The sequence below is a fragment of the Vidua chalybeata genome, chromosome 2 (genome assembly GCF_026979565.1).
Source record: "Vidua chalybeata isolate OUT-0048 chromosome 2, bVidCha1 merged haplotype, whole genome shotgun sequence".
Lineage (NCBI taxonomy): Eukaryota > Metazoa > Chordata > Aves > Passeriformes > Viduidae > Vidua > Vidua chalybeata.
The window spans coordinates 64,378,713-64,401,147 of NC_071531.1; the positions used below are offsets into that span (position 1 = coordinate 64,378,713).

The following is a 22,435-nucleotide window of genomic DNA, read 5'->3' on the forward strand; positions in this document are numbered from 1 at the left end:
TCTATTATTATTTTCTTTGTGGCTGCCATGGCCTGTAATATAACAGATGAATTTGCATAAAGATGTTATTTTGGCTCCTGTGCTCCTATACCCAACGCTGAGAGAAGATGAAGAGGTGTGAGCCCGTTACTGAGGCCCCTTCTCAGCTGTCTCTTCTCAAGGCTGAACAGGCCCAGGCCTTTCCCTCAGCCTCTCCTCCTAAGAGAGAAGCTTCAATCGCCCTCGTAGTGAAGCGATACGCAGAATAAATAAATAGACTCCATAACTTGGGGTAGTTATGAAGTGGGTAAGTATGTCAGCGCCCGGCACAAGTGGGATAGCTCTCCAAAACTTGTGCCCCGAACTTCAGTCTGACCCACACCTTTATTCTCAAAGATGTTCCATATGTAATACATTGCACAACTTTTTCATGCATATTCAACCCCTGGCCCCGCCTGTCCTCGCCTCTCATGCTAAATAAGTCCACGCCCTTCTAGGCACAAGTGGTTTGCTGTGGTGGTCGCACGGGGGTCTCTCGATGGTCCTGAGGCTGAAGACTGTGGTCTTCCTCATGACTGAACTTTTGAACTTTTTCTCTCTGCACGTGCACTTTTGGTCCTTTGGTGCTTATCTGAGTAGGTCTGTCAGTCTTGATAGGCTTGGAGACTGAGGAGCTTCTTTATCTGGGTTCTTTGCCTCTTCTGGTATTGTTCTTTATGCAAGAAGCTCTAGAAATTTGCATTTTCCTATGCCCTTTGTACCAGGCAGAGGTTTCTTAAGTAAAAGGTTAAAATTCAACACATAACTCTACAAGCTAAATTATAAATGCTTAATTCATTTTGTTAACCTAACTCTAAAAATCTCTGTTTCAGTAGCCTGCCACTGGACCGCTCCAGGAGCTTCGTGTCCCTCCTGGACTGAGAAGCCAAGACCGGGACACAGCACTCCAGAGGTGCCGGACCAGTGCTGAGCAGAGCGGCTGGACCACCTCCCTCGACTGCTGGCAGTGCTCTTCCGATTGCACACCATTGGCTATAAGGCACAGCTGGCTCGGGGGAAATGCACGATCAATGCTTTGGCTTTTTTAATTGGCAAAACTTTGCCGTTTCCCAGCGAGGTTCGGCCCCGGCCACAGACCGCGTCAGCCCCGCCCCGCCCCGGCCGTCGCTTCCGCCCCGCGGGAGGCGGGCGGCGCGCGGCGCGTGCGCGGACGGCGGCCATGGCGGGAGCGCTGGTGCGGGCCGGCCGTACCTCGGCTCTGAGGGGATCGCTGTCACCGCTGAGGGCAGCCCGGGCGCTCCTGGGTAAGGGAACGGCCGCGGGGAGCTCGGAGCAGAAGGGTTGTCAGTCAGAGGGGAAAGGATGAGTGTCGGTGCCGGCTGTGACAGCCGCCGTGCGGCTCTTGGGCAGCTGTGGGTGGCACCCTTTCCTCGCCTTCAGCGTCGTCTCCATCGGGAAGGGCCGGGGCGCGGCTCTCTGGTGGGAATGGGCATCTTAAACTCGGTGCCCTTCCCTTCCTCGGTTCCTGACAGGCTTCCCCTCCCCGCCTGGCCCGCGGAGGGGCTCGGTGTCTGTGCACAGGGCAGGACAGCTGCTTTCCTACGTGTGTTTTGTTGGCTCTAAGCTCTTGCCCCTGGTGGGTTTTGAGGAGCTGGGAATCGTGTGCCAGTTCGCTTGATTGGGTGTGGAACGTGCCTTGTAAAGCTCCGCTAGGCACCTGAAAAGCTTTGCTGGCATCCACCTCTGAGTGAGCTCGGCCTCTGCCCAAACACGCAGTGTCCCTTCTTGATGTGTCAGACCCCGTGCTTGTCTGAGCTGTTGAGTTTATTCATTGCCTTTAATTGGACAGGTGAATCTCATCTTAGGCTGCTTAGTGAGTAAAACTTAATTGCCACTACGGGTGCATATTTTGTACCTGCATAAAAGCTTGAATACAGTGGGATTTTGTTGCTGTGTTCTTCTCCTTTTCTGTGTATTTATAACAGTAATATTATCAGAATATCTGTTTATTTGAGTGTGTCTTTAGGTGCTCTGGAGTCCAGGCCAAGCAGCAGTTCCTGCTGGAATGTGGGTGATGACATGAAACCAAGTGTGTACAGAGTTGAGTCCATTACCTGTCACAGCAGCATTAATCTGTTGCTTCTGGGAGTGGGGAGATCTCAGTGCAGGAATATTCCCAGAGCTGTTCAGGGAACTTCTTTGGCTTTTATGTGTAATGTAACACTGGTCTCACTCACAGTTTCTGGTGTTCATAAAAGTGCACAGTGACTCCGATATGAAGAGAATTCCATAGATCAGGCAAGAGCCCTGTGTTCTTCCTGTAGCTATCACCTTCTGTCTGTAACTTGCTTTTATGAACATTAATACCTGCCTTGCACCCTTCAGAGATGCTTCCTGCATTCTGATGGGTGTTTTCCCATCCAAGCATCAGGCCAGCACCTGTAGGTCATGGGACACAGCAGAGGAGGTTTTTAAGACTCAGACTCCATGGCTTGCAATTGCCTGAGAGCCTTCAGGGTAAGGAGATATTGACTCCCAGGCAGGTAAGCTTGAAGGGCTTTTATGATCAGTGCAGACTGATCATAGAAGGGGATGCCTACCACCATGCTCTACTTATGTTGTCTTGATATACACCACTACAGAACCCACCCCACTTCATCATGATGGCGGCAAACTCAGCGAAAACAAATCAATCATAAACCCACACTGGTTTTCATTTCCACAGTGAGTTAATACTCCCATTCATGTCATGTCTAAGTCAAATACTGGGAAAACATTGAAATCTTTAAACTCAAGCAGTTTCTGGTTTGCAGCTAAACAAAAAAATATTGTCAATAGCCAAAGCTGGTAATAAATTTTTCAAACAGGTTCATAAAAAATGAAAAAGGTATTATATTATGTACATGCAGAATACAAACTACACTCCTAATCTCTTACCAAGATCTTTCCTAAAATCAGGAGGGGAAATTACTGGGTAGCTGCTGATGGTTTTGTCTGTCTAAAGAGAAATCTGAGAGGGTGACTACATTGAGCTTTGCTTTTGAGTTGGCTACGGTGGTTGCTTTAGGGGTTTGCATTATTCAGGTTGGGATGGCTGCTGGTGCTTCCATTAACTCATTAAATGGAAGAATAGTTTGTGAAGTAGCTTAGATAGGGGTTGTGTCTTGTAGCTGCAGTTGGAAGCCTTCCCAGTGTCAAGATAATTTGAAGACACATCCAGAGTGCTGCAGCATGGAAGACAAGTAGCTTCAGAGATGGCTATCAGGGCTTAAGGGGGAGAAAAATATTCCCAGTTATTCTTCTATTAAATTTAGCACTTCTTGGTTCTTCTTCTCCTACTGACACTTGCACTCTACTGGCTCTGAAGAAGTGACTGGCTTTGTGAGAGACACACACAAATCAAAAGCCACAGTGTGGATGCATCTTAATACCTTTACTGTGGAAGTCATTCACCTTTATAAACAACTCATGCCTCAGTAGGAAAAAGAACTACTTCATTTTTCAGGAGCAATTTAATGGTTTTAATCTATAGTTCAAATGATGCCATTTCTGTTGGACTGTAAGAAATTTCTGAATGCTAGCTGCACTCTGTATCTGTTATGTATCCACACTTACTCATGCACATCCAAGTTTAACAACAAATCAACCCCCCAAAACCCTTTCAATGTAATCTCTCTGATAGTTACAAAACAGAATTCAAGGCTGCAGGACAGTTAAGTGGTGTGATACTGTCAGGCTTGGGTTTTGCACTATTTATCCACCCCTAGGAAGCCCTGAGGCTTTATTTTGGGTTGCACAGTTTCTTTGGCCCCTGTTGAAGAGCCAGTGATCTTCTAATCTAAGAATTAAGAGTGTCAAAGTCTTAGAAGACTTGACCAAGCTTTCAGTTTAACAAATTACCTTGCTGAGTTGGATAATAGAGTGGATTAAGTCTCCTTAACAGCTCTCTACGAATTACGTGGTGGGTGAATTACTTGTCCTCACCCGCAGTAGAGGTAAAACTGAATTAAAGTTTAGTTAGATAAATCGTGTAGCAGCTAAAGGTAGATTAAATCCTGTAGCAGCTGTTGAGATTCAGCAGAATTATTAATTAGTTAGCATTTCCTCTGTTAATTTCCTTGTTTGATGTTATTTATTTCATTTGGTTTAAACAATGCTAATGTTGTTTTATGCTCATCATGATGAAAAAGTTAGTCACAAGATTCTTTCCCAGTTCGTGATGATGAACTTGCCCCTATATCTCCATATATTGTGTGGATCCAGGGCTTTGATAAGGTGCAGTTTTATCCTTCAGTTTTAATTCTAATGAAAAATTTGTCACCTCATGTACTTGTAAACTTACATTGCACAGAGTAAACTAGTCTCAAAAATATGCTTTTTGAAAATAAAAGTTTAAACTAAAGTAGATATTAAATTGGAAGATTTTTTGGTGAAGTGAGTAAATGTATTCAAGATGGTATGAAACATGAGGACTGATGAAGTCTAGGAAGCCTGAGAGTTTGTTTTCAGTCAACCACTTTGCTAATTGCTGAATGAACTCTCGGTGGTTGGCATTTAATGATTTGAGAATGAATCACAATAAACTTTGTCTTTCAGGATCATCAGTACTTGTCAATCATTAAAGAATATAGGAGATGGGTTTTTTCTCTCTTGAGCCAAAATACCTTATTTTCACATAATATGTCCATATTTGCCAAACCCTGGGTTTATAAAAGCTTGCATTTCTGCCAGGGTTATCATGATGATTGTATTAAATAGTTCCTCTTACTAGTTTGCAGGCTGAAGTCATCAGTCAGCTTTCTCACTCAACCAGATCGACCAAATATTGCTTATCAGAAACTAAAAGGGAGGAACCCAGGGGTTATTTTCCTTCCAGGCTTCAATTCAAATATGAATGGTCAGAAAGCAACTGCCCTTGAAGATTTCTGCAAATCATTAGGTCATGCCTTCATCAGGTACATAGAGGAGTATTGTTCTTGAGAAAATGAAACTAGTCTCATGAGTTGTGGGAAGGGGTTTTAACACAAATATGTAAACTTTGGCATTTGGATTGGGATGCTCCCTGCGCTAAGGGAGCTTGTATACAAGATAAGAAGTCTTCTGTTTCCAAATGTAGGATTTCTGTCAGTAGAGAGACTGAGGTAAATCAGGAGAATGTATTGTGAAAGTAATTCAGAAAATTCTCTTAATTTTCTGTAGTATAACCACTGCTACATGTTCCAATCAGTCTGTAGGCACAAAAATTAGGAATTAAGGACCTAGAGTTGTGTTTTTTAAGTAACCACTATAAACACTGGACATAAGGACATGCCAAGTCTGATTAAGTTACCCTGTGTCTTCTGTGGGTTTAGAAGATCATGCCCCTACTTGGTGATGCTGTCCTTTGATAGACGAGATTGAATGCTATCTGTCAGAATGTGTCATAAGTCTTCATGTTTGGGTTCAGTGTTTGAAAGAGTTTGTACCTTTTAAAAATACCTTCAAAATTTAAGTGTCTGAGGTTGTTTTTTTTTTTTTTTTTGTCTGTAAGGGAAATTTTTGTCTATTCTTGTAAATTATGATGTTATCTCAAATGATAGAGAATGCTGCGTAACTTAGTTGTGTTTGTTGTATTTAAACTGTTTTTATGTGATTTCTGGTCCTAGTGATAAACAGGACCAAGTAAGAAAATACTGTGGTATCTTGTTCCCTGTTGATTTGATTATACAGTACTAGTTAGTTAGTGTTTGTTTTGCTGTGGACAGTACTGTGACTTTCATGTTGCTGGTTATTTTTTCCGATTTGACTATACAGGATGTTGAAGTTCAGATGGTAAATTTGAAGAGTGTACAATTGGGAAGTGGAGAAAAGATGTTCTGTCTATACTGGATGAACTTACAGATGGACCACAGATTATATTTTATTTTTAAATACAGAATGCTGTTTTCCCCTCAGGGTAGAACCTTGATCAAAGATATGCCATAATAGTCCTGGTCAGCTGTAGCTTTTGCTGAACAGCTGACACCTACTCACTTCCAAGCTGAATAATTTGAGAGGTTGTATTCATAGGCGCTCTTTTGCAGGCAGGTAGGTCACAAAATCATGGAAGCATGGGTTGGCAGGACCTTCTGGAGGTTGTTTATTAGAATCTCCTGCTCAGAGCAGGGCTGTTGTCCTAGAGAGTCTGAGAAAGCCTCATGGTGGAGGGGCTACCTGACAGGGGACAGGGAATTGTTCCTGTGTAGTATGGCTCTGTTAATGAAAAAGTGTGTCACTATCCCATGCTGATGCATTAATTAAAGGATTTGCAGGAAGATTACAAGATACGCCATATGATCAAATAGCTTTAAAAAACAGGCAGGAGAAACAGCATTTGATTTCTTCAGTTACTTTAGAAATTTCTGTGAGAAACTTGGAATCCCCTACAACCTAGAAATACCCAGTATTGTGTTCAAAACAATTTTGAATTATGAAAAGCAATTATGAATTGCTTTTGTTTACTTCTTTCACTGCACTGAGTCTTTACCATGTGCATTTAGCTTGAGAAGGAAACATAAAAGTATGTATATGATACTGAATTGTTTCAACTCTCATTTTGTTTACAGTGTTTCAGTTTCAGACAGCAATAACCAGCCATGCCAAACAGCATAATAAATATCAGATCGTGTGGTGCTTACTCAGGCAAAATTTCCACTGGAGCTGACAGCAGTTCTGCCTGGGTAAGGACAGCAGGATTATGCCCAAGGTTTAAATAGTTAAACCAAGTGAACACTGTGTCCTGGCTTGTAAAATAAGCATATATTCTATTTGCCATCTGTTGGGCAGTTTTCTTATCTTTTCCAAGAACAATGTCTCCCTCCAGGGAGATATCTTCTGTTAATGTGCCATTGAATGGTTCACTGCATGACTGAGAAAGTTACATCATCCCATTGTGAGATGCTCCACCCAGAGGGAAGAGCCAAGCATCCCTACCTGCATAAAATCAGGATTTCTTGAGACATCAACTCAGCCTCTTCACTGGATTCCCAGAGGAAGACCAGGCCCATTTACTCTTATCACCAGACCTTCAGAGAAAACTACACCCTTCTACTGGAGCATCGCTTCAGCAGCATTTCATCTGCCACTCCAGGAGCAGGAGGAGCAGCCACCATTTAACTGGACTATCACCAACACCCTGACTCCTCAGGGTGTCAGGTTTCTGACTCTATCAGTAGTTTTGTTTGTACTAATTACATTTTTTTTTAATTTCGTTTTTTTCCTAGTAAAGAACTGTTATTCCCATTCCCATATCTTTGTCTGAGAGCCTTTCTATTTTGAAATTGTGGTAATTTGGAGGGAGGAGGTTTACCTTTTCCATTTCATGGGAGACCCTTACCTTCCTTCACAGACTCCTGTCTTTTCAAACCAAGACAGATTTTGGCACCCAAAGTGGGGCTCGAGGGCATTGAGAGGAAAAAAGGATTAACAGTTCTTAAGTAATCTATTTTTTTTTGTGTGTGTGCTGATATAGAAACATCTTTAAGTGTCACCATGTGGTATAGTTTACCCTGGTTTGGGTGGCACGTGGTTGTGGCTATATTTCTCCCATTTGTAGGCCCTTATCTAGATATGGGTCCTATAACTAAGGCTGCTGTGGCTGTTATCCAGTTTGGCTTATGGGTTAATAAGGTGAGGAATTCATGGATCTTTAACTTCCTCTGGAAGGCAGGTACATGGATTCAGAGCTATCACACACTAACTGTATGTTTCTGGGGTTACTTTAATAATGGTACCTACTGTGAGGAAATGACACTGGGGGAATTTTTCTCCCAACCTTTTAACCATCTTTTTGGGTCTGCTACACCAGTTTTTGAAGGGTTAAGATCCACTCTAAATGCTAATGACATCATACAATGGGTGGTGTTGCTGATAGGCCTGTTCTATTTAGCACCCAGAGATAAGGGAATATTAACCTGGATAACTAACCTGACACCTACACCAGAGACTAGGGATGCTGCTGCAGAGCCTGACACTGCCCCAGAGACTAGAGATGCTGCTGCTCCAGAGCCTGACCCTGCCCCGCAGCCCGCCTCAGAAATGAACCACCCAGATTGGGTGAGGGTTCTGGTTAAGGAGATAAGTGAGATGCTGAAAGAGTGCATTTCCCCAGCTGGTGAGAAACCTTCCCTTTGCCTTGAAGAGGTACAGTCTAATAGTACAGCTGTGGAACCCACAGATGTTACAACTGTCCAGGTTCCAGCTGAACCACAAAGGCAGTCCCAGCCAGCAGCAGCTGTCCCAGTAGAAACAAGGAGATCTAAGATGAAAGCAGAGCACCCAGATAGGGATAGGAATGGAGGAATCTCACAACCTACAGGGGAGCCAGAGGTTGCGATCATCACCAAGTCCCTGACATATGAAAGTCTCCCTAACTTGCACAAAGACATTGTGCGACGAGGACGTGAGGCTTATACTACCTGGTTACTCCGGGTCTGGGACCTTATGGGTACAGGCGTGCAGCTGAATGGTGGTGAGGCAAGAAACTTGGGACCCTTGACCCAGGACTCAGGTATGAATCAGATTTTTGTAAGGGAGCCAGGGTCCCTTTCTCTCTGGGAGCGGCTTTTAATGAGTGTGAGAGAGAGATTTGTCCACAGGGAGAGAATGCAGGAGCACCATCATAGAATGCACTGGAAGACCCTTGAGGAAGGGATCCAACAGCTGAGGGAAGTGGCAGTATTGGAGGTACTCTTTGGGAGGGATAGACAGCATGATAATGACCCTGACAAGGTCAGGTGCACAGGGCAAATGCTGTGGAGTCTAGCAAATCTTGGGCCATCTCAATACACCACTTTAATCGCAACAATTGATGCTGACACTAACTAAGAGACAGTGGGTTCTGTTGCCAACAAACTTAAGAATTATGAGAGTATGATTGCCTGCCCAATGCAGGCTCATATCTCAGCTGTGATTAAGGAGTTCAAAGAGGAGATGAGGGAGGAGATGAGGAAGGTTAATGCAGCACCTGTGCGAGTCACAGGCCCCAAAGTCAGAGCCCAACACTCCCCAGCTAGAGAGAGAGGGTACACCCCAAGGGCTAATCTGTGGTTCTTCCTGTGTGACCATGGGGAAGACATGGGAAGGTGGGATGGGAAACCCACTTCTGTCCTGGGTGCGTCAACTCAAGGAGGGAAACTCTAGCCGGGGAGTTCCACCAAGGTGAAGGTAGCCTCAACCTCCCATGACCAAGCTGTCAGGTATGATCTGTCGGACCCCCTTGAAGGAACCTCTAGTATGTATGCCCAGGAAAGGAATAATAACCAGAGTTAGAGGGGCCCTGTCTCTAGCCAGGGAGAGGCATGGGAAAACCGGATCTTCTGGACGGTGTGGATCTGATGGCCTGGCACATCAGAGCCACAAAAACATGATGCTTTAGTTGATACTGGTGCGCAGTGTACTCTGATACCATCGGGACATGTGGGGGCGGAGCCTGTTTCCATTGCTGGTGTGACAGGGGGATTGCAGCAATTGACCCTGGTGGAAGCTGAGGTGAGCCTAACTGGGAAGGAGTGGAAAAAACATCCTATAGTGACTGGCCCAGACGCTCCATGTATTCTAGGCATACTGCCTTCATACTTCCTCCGGAACGGCTATTACAAAGACCCAAAGAGACTCAGGTGGGCTTCTGGAATAGCTGCTGTAGAGGCAGAGGACATTAAGCAATTAAATACCTTGCCTGGACTGTCAGAAAACCCGTATGCAGTAGGACTCCTAAGGGTGGAAGAGCAACATGTGCCAATTGCAACCTCGACAGTGCACTGCCAGCAGTATCGGACGGATCGAGATGCTGTGATCCCCATCCACAGAATGATTCGTGAGCTGGAGAGCCAAGGGGTTGTCAGCAAAACCCACTCACCCTTCAACAGCCCCATCTGGCCTGTGCGCAAATCTGACAGAGAATGGAGATTGACTGTGGACTATTGTGGCTTAAATGAGGTGACTCCACTGCTGAGCGCTGCTGTACCAGATATGCTGGAACTCCAGTACGAGCTGGAGTCCAAAGCAGCAAGTGGTATGCTACTATTGATATTGCTAATGCGTTTTTCTCCATTCCTCTGGCAGCAGAATGCAGGCCTCAATTTGCTTTCACCCTGGAGGGGCGTGCAGTACACCTGGAACCGACTGCCCCAGGGGTGGAAACACAGCCCCACCATTTGCCATGGACTGATCCAGGCTGCACTAGAAAAGGGTGAGGCTCCAGAACACCTACAATACATCGATAATATCATTGTGTGGGCAGAAGTGTTTGAAAGAGGTGAGAGGATCATCCACATACTGCTAGAAGCTGGCTTCGCCATCAAGAAGAGGAAAGTCAAGGGACCTGCCCGAGAGATCAAGTTCCTGGGAGTGAAATGGCAAGATGGACGGCGCCAGATTCCCACTGAAGTCATCAACAAGATCACAGCGATGTCTCCACCAACTAGCAAAAAGGAAACACAAGCTTTCCTAGGTGCCATAGGTTTTTGGAGAATGCACATTCATGAGTATAGCCAGATTGTGAGCCCTCTGTACCTGGTTACCTGCAAGAAGAACGATTTCCACTGGGGCCCTGAGCAGCAACAAGCCTTCACCCAGATTAAGCAGGAGATCGCTCATGCTGTAGCCCTTGGCCCAGTCAGGATGGGACCAGAAGTCAAGAATGTGCTCTACTCTGCAGCCAGGACAATGGTTTGTCCTGGAGCCTTTGGCAGAAGGTGCCTGGTGAGACTCGAGGCCGACCACTGGGATTCTGGAGCCGAAGTTACAGAGGGTCCGAAGCCAACTACACCCCCACAGAGAAGGAAATCTTGGCTTTCAAGACTTTCTTGGAGTTCAAGCCGCCTCGGAGGTGATTGGCACAGAAGCACAACTCCTCCTGGCACCCCGACTCCCGGTGTTCGGGTGGATGTTCAAAGGAAAGGTTCCTACTACCCACCGTGCCACTGACACCACATGGAGCAAATGGATTGCCCTCATCACCCAGCGCGCCCGTATTGGAAACCTGAATCGCCCTGGGATTTTAGAGATAATTATGAACTGGTTGGAAGGTGAAAATTTTGGTCTCACTGACAACAAGGAGGAGGTACAAGTGACAAGGGCTGAAGAAGCTCCACCCTGTAACCAACTACCAGCAGAGGAAACACACTACGCTCTTTTCACTGATGGTTCCTGTCGCATCATAGGGATGAACTGGAAGTGGAAAGCAGCCATATGGAGCCCTACACGACAAGTTGCACCGAAGGAGACGGTGGATCAAGCCAATTTGCTGAACTCAAGGCTGTTCAGCTGGCCCTGGACATTGCTGAAAGGGAGAAGTGGCCAAAGCTCTACCTTTATACCAATTCGTGGATGGTAGCCAATGCTCTGTGGGGATGGCTGGGAAGGTGGAGAAAGGCCAACTGGCTACGTAGAGGAAAACCAATCTGGGCTGCTGATATATGAAAAGACATTGCCTCTCGGGTGGAGAAACTAACAGTGAAAGTCCGTCATGTAGATGCCCATGTCCCCAAAAGTCGGGCTAATGAGGAGCACCAAAACAATGAGCAGGTAGATCAGGCAGCAAGAATAGAGGTGTCAAAGATAGATTGGCACCATAAGGGGGAGTTGTTCCTGGCTCGATGGGCTCATGATGCCTCAGGTCATCAGGGCAGAGATGCCACCTACAAGTGGGCACGAGACCGAGGGGTGGATCTAACCATGGACAGCATTTCTCAGGTTGTCCGTGACTGTGAGACGTGTGCTGCCATCAAACAGGCCAAGCGGGTGAAGCCCCTGTGGTATGGTGGACGGTGGTTCAAGTACAAGTATCGGGAGGCCTGGCAGATGGACTACATCACACTGCCTCAGACACACCAAGGCAAGCGCTACGTGCTGACCATGGTGGATGCCACCACTGGATGGCTGGAGACCTACCCTGTGCCTCGTGCCACTGCCCAGAACACCATCTTAGTCCTGGAAAAGCAAGTCCTGTGGAGACATGGCACACCTGAGAGAATTGAGTCTGACAACGGCACCCATTTCAAGAACGGTCTTATCAACACCTGGGCCAGAGAACATGGTATCGAATGGATATATCATATTTCCTATCATGCTCCAGCTGCCGGCAAAGTTGAATGGTGCAACGGACTCCTTAAGAATACCCTGAAGGCGCTTGGTGGGGGAACATTTAGAAACTGGGAAATGAACCTGGCAAAAGCAACCTGGATGGTCAACACCTAAGGGTCCATCAATCAAGCTGGTTCTGCCCAGTCAGAACCCTTGCACACGGTACATGGAGATAAAGTCCCTGTGGTAGATATGAAAGGTATTTTAGGAAAAACTGTTTGGATTAATCCCACCTCAGGCAAAGACAAACCCATCCGTGGGATTGTTTTTGCTCAAGGACCTGGTTACACTTGGTGGGTAATGCAGAAAGATGGGGAAACCTGTTGTGTACCACAGGGAAACCTAGTCTTAAGTGAGAACTGGGTGTAAGATTTCATTGTGATGCAGATGGAAATAGAATAAGGGGTGGATAATGTCCTGGCATGTAAAATAAGCATATATTCTATTTGCCATCTGTTGGGCAGTTTTCTTATCTTTTCCAAGAACAATGTCTCCCTCCTGGGAGATATCTTCTGTTAATGTGCCATTGAATGGTTCACTGCATGACTGAGAAAGTTACATCATCCCATTGTGAGATGCTCCACCCAGAGGGAAGAGCCAAGCATCCCTACCTGCATAAAATCAGGATTGCTTGAGACATCAACTCAGCCTCTTCACTGGATTCCCAGAGGAAGACCAGGCCCATTTACTCTTATCACCAGACCTTCAGAGAAAACTACACCCTTCTACTGGAGCATCGCTTCAGCAGCATTTCATCTGCCACTCCAGGAGCAGGAGGAGCAGCCACCATTTAACTGGACTATCACCAACACCCTGACTCCTCAGGGTGTCAGGTTTCTGACTCTATCAGTAGTTTTGTTTGTACTAATTACATTTTTTTTAATTTCGTTTTTTTTCCTAGTAAAGAACTGTTATTCCCATTCCCATATCTTTGTCTGAGAGCCTTTCTATTTTGAAATTGTGGTAATTTGGAGGGAGGAGGTTTACCTTTTCCATTTCATGGGAGACCCTTACCTTCCTTCACAGACTCCTGTCTTTTCAAACCAAGACACACTGATATTTTGTGCAAGAAGAAAAAAATCTTATTAGCCATTTCCTGTAAAACACTGTATTTTCTTGTCAGTTTTTTATTTTGTTTTCCAGATTCTGGTGGGCTCCAGCATGGGTGGATGGCTGATGCTTCATGCTGCAGTAGCACGTCCAGATAAAGTAGCTGCTCTGGTTGGAGTAGCTGTAGCAGCAGATCACGTTGTAACAACTTTTAAGAGGCTTCCTATTGAGGTAAATGTTGATGGTTGGCTTTTGTGCAGTCTAAAAATCTTATCAAGAATTTAAGAAATTATGTTATTTAAACTTTTCCTGCAAATTTTAGGGTAAGTTTCCTGTATTTGATTAATGTAAGCTTACAGTATGAGACTAGAGTGAGCACTAGCCAGAGTAAGCTTATATTACTGTGGTTTAGAGGATATGAGGTCAGATCCCTGCTGTTTGCAGACCATTAGATTTCAGTGTTGAAGATCTTATATTTGCATTGGAATTGGATCCTTGTGCTTTGAAGGATGGAAAAGTAGCCACTGAAATAGTTGACGTGTCACTGGATGAGATGCATAATGACACAGGTTATGTGCATAGAAAGGAAATTCTTCAGATTAGTGTGCTTGTAAAGGCTGTAAGATTTAGGTAGTGGGAACTGCCCTTCTGAGATTCTTCCTTGATAGTAATGATGTCTAGTCTTCAGGAAAGTAAATGAGGTGTTACATGGCAATAAATAATGTGTGCCTTAGAATGATGAAAATATCTTCCCAATTTGTTTGGGTTTTTTCTAAGGTACTTTGTAGTGTCAGTATTTCTATTTAGGACTCAGAATATGAAAATACTTAAGAATCTGGAAATAAAGTATTTAGAGACACCTACTGTGGCAAAGACTGAAAAGACTGAGTGCTGGACAGTCTTTTCCCTAGGATTTCCCGTTGTTTGAGGATCAGTGAATTGATTGAAGCCAAGGAGATTTACTGTTCATGATGGCTATACATCTTTTTCTTTTCTAATAGATTCTGGCTAAGAAACTGAATTTCATTGGTGAATTTTAACTAGATTAATTTGCAGGAGAGGTTTGGAGAGCAGCTTTTGTGACATGGTAGGAGATTTGTCTTCTCAGATGCTGTAAGGAGAATGGGAATACACTTCTGATAATAAAAACCAACAAGGTGGAATTTTATGCTTGGGGGAGTTTTACGGCTTTTAGACAAGAAATAAGTTGAGGTACTCTTAAGTACTCCTAACGTGTTTTGTCTAGTCTTTGCTCTCTTTTATATAGGCGCAGAAAGAAATAGAAGAAAAGGGTGAATGGAAGTATCAAACAAAGCATAATAAGGAAGGATATTTCTCCTTGACCTATGACTTCATCAGAGAAGCAGAAAATCACTGCGTGCTGAATAGTCCTATTCTTGTAACATGTCCCCTACGCCTTATCCACGGCATGAAGGATGGGGATGTCCCTTGGGAGATCTCAATGCAAGTTGCTGACCGTGTTTTGAGCAAGGACGTGGATGTTACCCTCCGCAAAATTGGCCAGCATCGGATGAGTGACAAGGAGGATACAAAGCTCCTTGTGAATACTGCTGATGATCTAATTGACAAGCTGTTAACAGTAGAATAACCTGAAGAGTAGAATTAGTGCATGAACTCTACACCTGACTTTTTTCCTTGTGTAACAGAAGCCTTGTTGTTACCCAGATGGTGGCAGGCCTGTGACTGTCACAGTAGGAACTGAGCTTTATCTGGTGTTTCCTTACCTCTGTTTCATAAATACAGGTATTGTATTATTGCTGCATTTGCACACAGTCCAAAGTGTGAAGGAGTGCTGCTATTGAGTTCAGAACCTTTCCTTCACCATTTTACCTATTTTTTTCACAGATTTCCTACAATTTTGTACTGACATGTTGATTACTTTTTGTTGCTATTGGCCTGTACAGTAAAACTTTATTTTCACATCTTTGACACCTTACTGTCCTTTCACTGTAATATCATTGTATCTTATGTCTGAAACCATCTGTGCAAGGCAAAATACAAGTTACGTGTTTACTGAAGTTAATTATTAGAATAGTGAGTACCATGAAACACAATAAACAGATTTCAGATAAATGGTCATTTTGTTCTGAAATGCTGTTAAAAAGTGGAAGGCACACCCTGATGTTGTGCTTGGGGTACTACATAGGGAAGAATTTGACTTCTAAAAATGCAGGGCCTCAAAGCCCTGCCTCACAGGTGTTTATCTGTGCTTATTAGGAGGGTGTGTGTCATCTTCTCCAGGCTGCCATCTGTCGTTCATTTGTGGGCCTACTGTTAAGGAAACAATAAATAATCGTGGTGGAAGCTGAAACTGGATCAATAAGGTGACTTTAATAGTAGCTTCTTCAAAGTGGGGAGTACGGTGCTATAGAGCACTTTTGCCTCTTTCCCATGACTTGAGAGCTGTGGATTGCTGAGAACAGTGTCTTCTTCAGCTGCGTGAGTCCAGCCCTGAGAAGTTGTAAATAAAACTTGATAGTTGAATAAGTCTTAACAGGTAAATCCATAGAATTTAGTAGTAAATTGATTTAATTGCAAATATGACTGTTACCTGGGTTTTGTACAGAAATACAGTACCGTTCGTACACTTGAGAGAGAGGCTGGAATTAGTTCAGGCTGGCCTTAATATATAACATCAGTCAAAAGCGTATAATTGTTTATGGGTTTGTTACTTGAAGTAGTAAATGACATCACTGTTGTTACCTTGAAAGACTAGAGCTGCTGGGAGTAAGGTATTTCTAGAAAGTTTGTCATTTTCAGTTTTAGCTATGTCAGTAGAATTGTGCTGAACAGGGCTTTGCTGAGGTAGTGGGTTTTAATTAAAAAAAAAAACACCACTAACAAATAACTAAAGTTAAAAATAAACACAGCTACAAAACCAAAATTTCAGATGTGTTCCTATGAAGTACAGTTCTATTTAGGCTTGCAAAAAACAAGCTGTGATGTAAAAAAATGAATTTTTTATATAAGTAAAAAAAATGGCTCTTGTTTAGAAGCAAATTTTCTACTTCAAGTGTACCAATTCCCTAACTTGGTCACAGAGTGGTTTGGATTGGAAGGGACCTTAAAGATCATCTGGTTCCAACCACCATACCATGGGCAGGGATATGTTGCACTAGACCAGATTACTCAGAGCCCCATCCAACCTGGCCTTGAACACTTCCAGAGATAGGGCATCCACAACTCCTACGGGCAACTTGTTCCAGTGCCTCACAGTAAAGAATTTTTCCTTAATTATCTGATCTAAACCTACTCTCGTAAGTTTGAACTCATTCTTCCCCTTGTTCTGTCATAACATGCTCTTATAAATAGTCTCTATCCAGCTCAGGATGATCTGGATTGGGATAATTGCCTAAGGAAATTAGAACATTTCATGAAACCTTGTTCCCAAGTATTTCTGGCATAGACTGTTCTTCTGTTTGTATCACTATGCAATTCACTTCAGCTTTAAAACCTCTGAATTATGTTTCTAACTTTGAGAAAGTTAATGCAAATGGCATTCCTGGAGTTGAGGTTGTGTTCATGTTTATGTACTGTTAAGCAGTTGTCATCTTTATATGTGTTTGTATGACTTGAATGTGATAATACCTAAAAAACAGATTTTGTGGGTTTTAAAGATGCAGTCAAATCAAAATTATTTTGAAACTTTGTGCCCTAAGCCATGATAGGTTTTTTAAATCCAGTTTTGTCTTGTCTCAGATTGGTTTGGCTCGTAATGGAAGAAGAGGCTGAAACAAGTGGACTGCAGTAATTCCAAAGTAATTAATTTTAATTAATGCCAAGAGTTACCAGTTGTAATATATATACTTTTTCTTCACATGTGTTAAAGTTATTTCAGTGACTGAAAAGTTTTGAGTTTTTTTTTTAAATAGGGAGTTATACCTGTAAACATTCAATTTAATACTTCAGAAAGGGAAAAGGCTTTGTGTGCATGCATAAACTGTAGCTGTGTATTCCTCTTGAAAGAGTTGCATTGTATTCCTGCTTCATGTTAGCCTTTATTAAATAATTGATATTTTACAGGTAAGATGTCTGTTGCAGTGCCTTAGAGCAAAATAGGTGAAGGTAAATGTGGAGCAGTTGTGTAAAGAGTTTTCAGGAGGGTTTTTTTCCCTGTTTGCTGTTGGTGTTGTGTTGTTGCCCCCTCCATTATTCTGCTGTAGTAACATGAGGTGGGAGAATTCAGTGTAACAGGGTTGGCATAGTTGTTGGGAATACAAAACTGCAGCATCGGTTGCTGAAACCACAGCATTACTGAAAATTTAATCCTAGGGGAGTGAGTTTTTTTTGCCACTTGTTTTGTAGTCCTGTATTCCTTCTCTGCTGGCTAAATGGAATCAGTGGTAGCATTTACAGTACAGGTACACCCAAAGTTTGTTACATATGGCCTAAATGCAAAGGCAGAGATGATACTTTCTTCATAAAGATGATATTCTAGGTAGTGTTTTGAAATTCAGGGAATGCTAGTTTCCTTCTCTCTGTGCTCACTTTATTTTTGTAAATCTGGTTTGCTTAAATATGAAGAAGTATACATTGTGCAGACAGACCTTTTTCTCTGATTTTGGTGTAGTAATTCCATTGATATTTATCTTTGCAAGCATAAGCATTTTCTCTTGTGTTAATGCTAGAAATTACCAGAGTTTTGACTCTTGGCAACTTCACATATTCACATGCCTGAAAGAAGGGATAGTGATAACTAGAGAGATTTACATCCTACCTCTGAGCAGCTGTTGACCTACCAGGAAGTTTTTACAATCTCAAATGATGTGGTGTTCACATATTACAGTGTCATTCCGAATTGGTACATTTTGTCCTGTGTGATAATGCCTGGGGCATTGCTTTTTTCTTTGCCAGTAGATGCCTACATAGTAAGTATTTTCAGTATTAGTCATGTTTAAAAACTAGTATTTCATTTCTCTGTAGAGATACTGTATTAAAATAGGATATTACACACTTGGAAAACTCTGCATGATCAGATTTTTTAAATCCTTTGTATTGAATTATGTTGTGTTTTGGTTTTTTTTTTTTTTTAACAGACTGCTGATGTGTTGACAAATGCAAAGCATTTTGTGAACATAAAATATATATTTCCTCAACAATAAGCTTGATTCGCATGAAATAATCAGTTTCTAAAGCTTACTCAACATTTTTCCTAATAAACAAGTGCTCTTATTCTGCTTATATTGAGCTGTACTTCCCCGGTTTTAGATACATGTATTTTTATCTAGTTAAATATTCTACTTGGTTTGTCTTTCCTCTTGTTTGGCTTTGTATTACACACCATGTGGTTTGGGTTTTTTTGTTTTGGGTTTTTTTTTAACTTAATTGGTGTTAAGTGTTTCATGTAGTTTCAGTTTAGCTAAGCTGTTTTCTCTTGCATCAACACTAAATGCAAAAAAGGCAGTGTTCACAAAAAAAGCCTGGCTGGATAGACCACCTCCTGCTGTTTCATTTTTATGTTAATTTTGGTTACATGCTCTCTTGGACATGCTGTTATTCAATGGGGCTAAAAGATTTATGGTACCATACTTTTCATATCAAATCAAAATGTGCTTAGAGAGGAACATTCAACGGGTGACTTGTCTGCAGCTGCTCAACTATCTTCAGTGCTCCAGTCATGATGCAATACAGAGTTGTAACATCTTCTGGACCAGTGCTGTGGTCAGAGTTTCTACATTAGGTTTGTGCTTGTAATTTCTTTGTCCTCTGGCAGGAAAAAAAAAACCCAAACAAGTAGGAGGGAAAATCATGTCCTGGGGAATAATGAGACTTGAACTTATTTTCTAAGCTACTCAGTTGTGCTGTTACAAAGAGACCTATCTTACCCTTTCACATTTTTTTAGTTTTCTTAAATGCTGAAAAGTTACGTTATACTAAAGGCTTCCAGGGAAATAGAAGAGAGTTCTGTGTTTGACCTGTCTTTGAGATGAGCAATCTCTCTGCTTTGTATCGATGACCAAATTCATTAAGATGTGTATGAATGTAAAATTTCACCAAGGCTTGATGAAAACAGCTGTGTAAGGAATGCAGACAGAAATACCAAACATCAGTGTGAACTTTCACCCTTCTAAGTTTATTCTCAAGCCCAGCAGGGACAGGAAAGGCAGACAGAACTCAGCCATTATATTAAATAGCAGCCAGCTTGCTGAGCATGAGGTTTTAATGCCCCTGTCATTGGCACTTTGCTCCTGGCAGGTATTTTCTAAGGGAAGATTTTACTGTTGGGAAAGCGAGGCAGAGATGAAGATCACAAATGCACTGCTCATAGATTTACTGCTTGTTGGTCAGTTTTTATAGCTCACATTTGCTTTGTGACTGTAGCACCTCATCTCTCTTCAATATAGATTTGCCTAGAACAGAAGAATGTTACAGCCTTGGTCACGTAATATGTAAAAGGAGTTACTGCAGTCTGGTTGTAGGCTTGGTCTTTTATTTCTCTCTCAAGTCCTGCATATGTATGTTACGTGTTCCAGTGCTTCTTTTCCATTAAAGAGAAATGGGCACCCTCCATATGATGCAGTAATTGCAGCTCACTGGTAGACACATTTTCAACCTGCTACAGTCTCGACTTGTGTCTGGCAAGGAGCTTCAGGCAGCTCTGCATTTATATTTGGAAGGAAAAGCAAAAGACAATTCCTAAAACTTCCAGTCATTTGGTTCTGAAATTAAAATACATATTTGAAATCTTTATAGGCTAGTACGTGAAAGGTTGTGTTCTTTTTGGGCCTTCTGATCTGCATCATGCTGTCCACTTGCCTCCCACTTGGCAACACGAGAAGGTCACTGCTGCCTGCTGGGGTGGAAGCAGGTGCTCGTGTCAGTGGCAAAGGTCGGCTGAACAGTAGCATGCTTAGGGATTGGAGTGATGCAAGTGGGCTGCCCAGACTGTAGCCTGGGAAAACCATTCCCTGAAGCCTGCCTAGGATCAGATCTTGACCATACAAGAATCCTCGGATTTGGGGTTTAATTGATTATGGCTTGCTGGCAGAAAGTGTGCCGGAATGTGCTAGTCCTTGGGACAGTACCTCTTGAAAACGTTCCTTAGAGCAAAGCTAAATCCCTAACCATAAGAAGCAGCATTTATGTAGTTAGAGGATTTGTGTTGCTTTTCCAGCTCTTTTGTTTCCACCCGGCTCCTTTTTCCCGGGACGCTTGCCAGCGGCTTCTGGGAGCGGCCAGAGGGAGCGACAACCACCTTTGGGGTTCGCTTTGATACAGACAGAGCTATTCTGAGAGCGCTACCAATGACCGAGACAGAGATCAGAGAGGCCGCTTGCTTGCAGTCCAAGGAAGATTGTATTTGCTCGAATGCTGCAAGGACAAGTGATGGGGGAGGGGGTTTGGTTACTGTTTTTATAGGGAGTACATAGGTGATAAGGTTAAACCAATAGAAACAATGTCCAGTCTGAATACATTACAAGTGAAATCCAATGGGAATAGCGTCAGGGGGAAGGATGAACTTACAGAAAAATACAGAAACGAAACTCCAACTTCAGATTCACAAAGCTTTTTGCCCCTTTTGTGTAGCTATGCACTACCATAGATTTGATCTTTTAGGGGGTTGTTACAACTTTTTGATGTTACAACTTTTTGTCTGTAAATTCTGCTGTCTGTTTTGACCTCTATTTCAGTGAAATAAAGATGTTACTTACTTTCTGTTCTACTGTGAATGTGCATTGCAATGTATAATTTTCAAACCAAAGTCGTTCTCAGGAGGTACTGTTCTAGTTGGCAAGAGATAAGCAATTGATATGAAACCTGCGTTTCTTTCAAAGGAGTCTGTTAATCCAGCTCAAAACTTAAGAGGTCCTGAGAATTCAAATGCACAATTTACCTCCAAGGTCATCTTGAGTACTGGGAATGCTGAGAATTATATCCACAGGAATTGGTTTCCAGTGCTAACTGTAACTGTTAACTGGTAACTGTTTCTGCTGGCAAGCTGCTTGGAAAGTGGTCAGTGACTTAAAAATTCCAGAAACACTCCGGTTCATGGCAGCCTTCTGAGCTGCCTTGTTAGGCAGGCTGGAGTTTTGGTGCATTCTTTTTTGTCACACACATAGGAATGTCCTTCTTTCCTGAATTACTTTTCTTTTAAACCCAAATTTGAGGTGTTCCAAGTATGCACTTGCTTGGGGCATAACATGAGCTGACAAAGATACAGAGCTGATAAAGAAACCTTTTTGCAGGTGGAAGATACTTGCTTAAGTTAGCCTATTTTGTCTTTGAGGACCTCTAGATCTTAGACTTCAAAGTAATGAGGAAGTTAGAATTTCTAAATTCATATTGGCCCCTGGTTCTGATAACTCTGCCACCTGTTTTTGCACAATTAAAAGGAAGGCAATATTCCAATATTACCTGTCATGTATGTATGTGATAATTCGTGCAAATTAAAATATTCTTATAAAAGTTTCTAAGGAAAACTAAAATATAAAATGCACAAGCCAGCGATGAGGATTGCAACACTGGGTCGAAGCCACCTGGACAAAAGAGGGAGGGCTTCATTTGCAAGCTAATAGATGTGGCCAGCCCGGAGATGGATAATCCATCAAGGTGGTCGGAAGGCCCAGATGATGAACACGTGGTAAGTACCCAAGATCGAGATAACCAGAACCATCAGGAAGATACATCTGAATACCAAACTCGGGAACAAGATCATGGGTGATTATCACTCTCAAGCGGGTTTTGTTCCACTTGCCACAGTGAAAGAACTCCACATGAATGGGTACAGCCCAGAAAAGAAGAAAGGGACTTTTGCCCCAGGCAAGAAAAACTGTATAAAAATCGCTCGGACAGGACAGTTGGGGTGGAGCATAGGAGAGACCCTCTGCCAGAGTGGTTGAACCTGTGTCTCACCCAGTGCCGATCCCAGGCTTGGCACTGTCCTCTTTTGTGGCTGGCTCAGACAGAATTTGATCTTTATAATAATTTTTTTTTCCTTTTTTAATTCAGCTGAGTCAATTTTTATCTATAACATTACCTTTTTCCTCTAGTCTGACTAGTGCTCTTGTGTAGAACATCTACAGCTATCTTATGACAAAGTAAGGCCATGCATAAAATCAAGGCTCTGCAGAGCACTTTCCTGCCTTGAAGCTCCCAGAAAAAGGCCCTGTACTTGAGCTGAGTTTGTACTGGACCTGAGCATCCTCTCCGCAACTCTAGAAAACCTGACATCACACGTGGACATTTATGCAGGGAGGATCTTTGAGAGCTCTTTGGAGGTTTCATTTTGAAGGGAGGTGCTGTGAACTTAAAGTTTTTGAAAAGTCTCTCTTTTTGTTTTGTT

General features: G+C 42.9%; 1 protein-coding gene across 2 annotated transcripts; it reads left to right on the forward strand.

Moving 5' to 3' along the window:
* Positions 1–1,192: 1,192 nt before the first annotated feature.
* On the forward strand, positions 1,193–20,822 carry ABHD10 (abhydrolase domain containing 10, depalmitoylase). 2 transcript variants are annotated; one of them, XM_053934377.1, is made up of 4 exons: positions 1,203–1,283; positions 6,564–6,677; positions 13,225–13,362; positions 14,399–20,822. In XM_053934377.1, the coding sequence occupies exons 2-4, from the start codon at positions 6,594–6,596 to the stop codon at positions 14,738–14,740; spliced, it is 564 nt and encodes a 187-aa protein (XP_053790352.1). In that variant the 5' UTR covers positions 1,203–1,283; positions 6,564–6,593; the 3' UTR covers positions 14,741–20,822. The 2 variants fall into 2 exon arrangements, with proteins under 2 accessions (XP_053790351.1, XP_053790352.1); XM_053934376.1 differs by lacking the exon at positions 6,564–6,677 and having other exon boundaries at positions 1,193–1,283; positions 13,205–13,362.
* Positions 20,823–22,435: the final 1,613 nt, after the last annotated feature.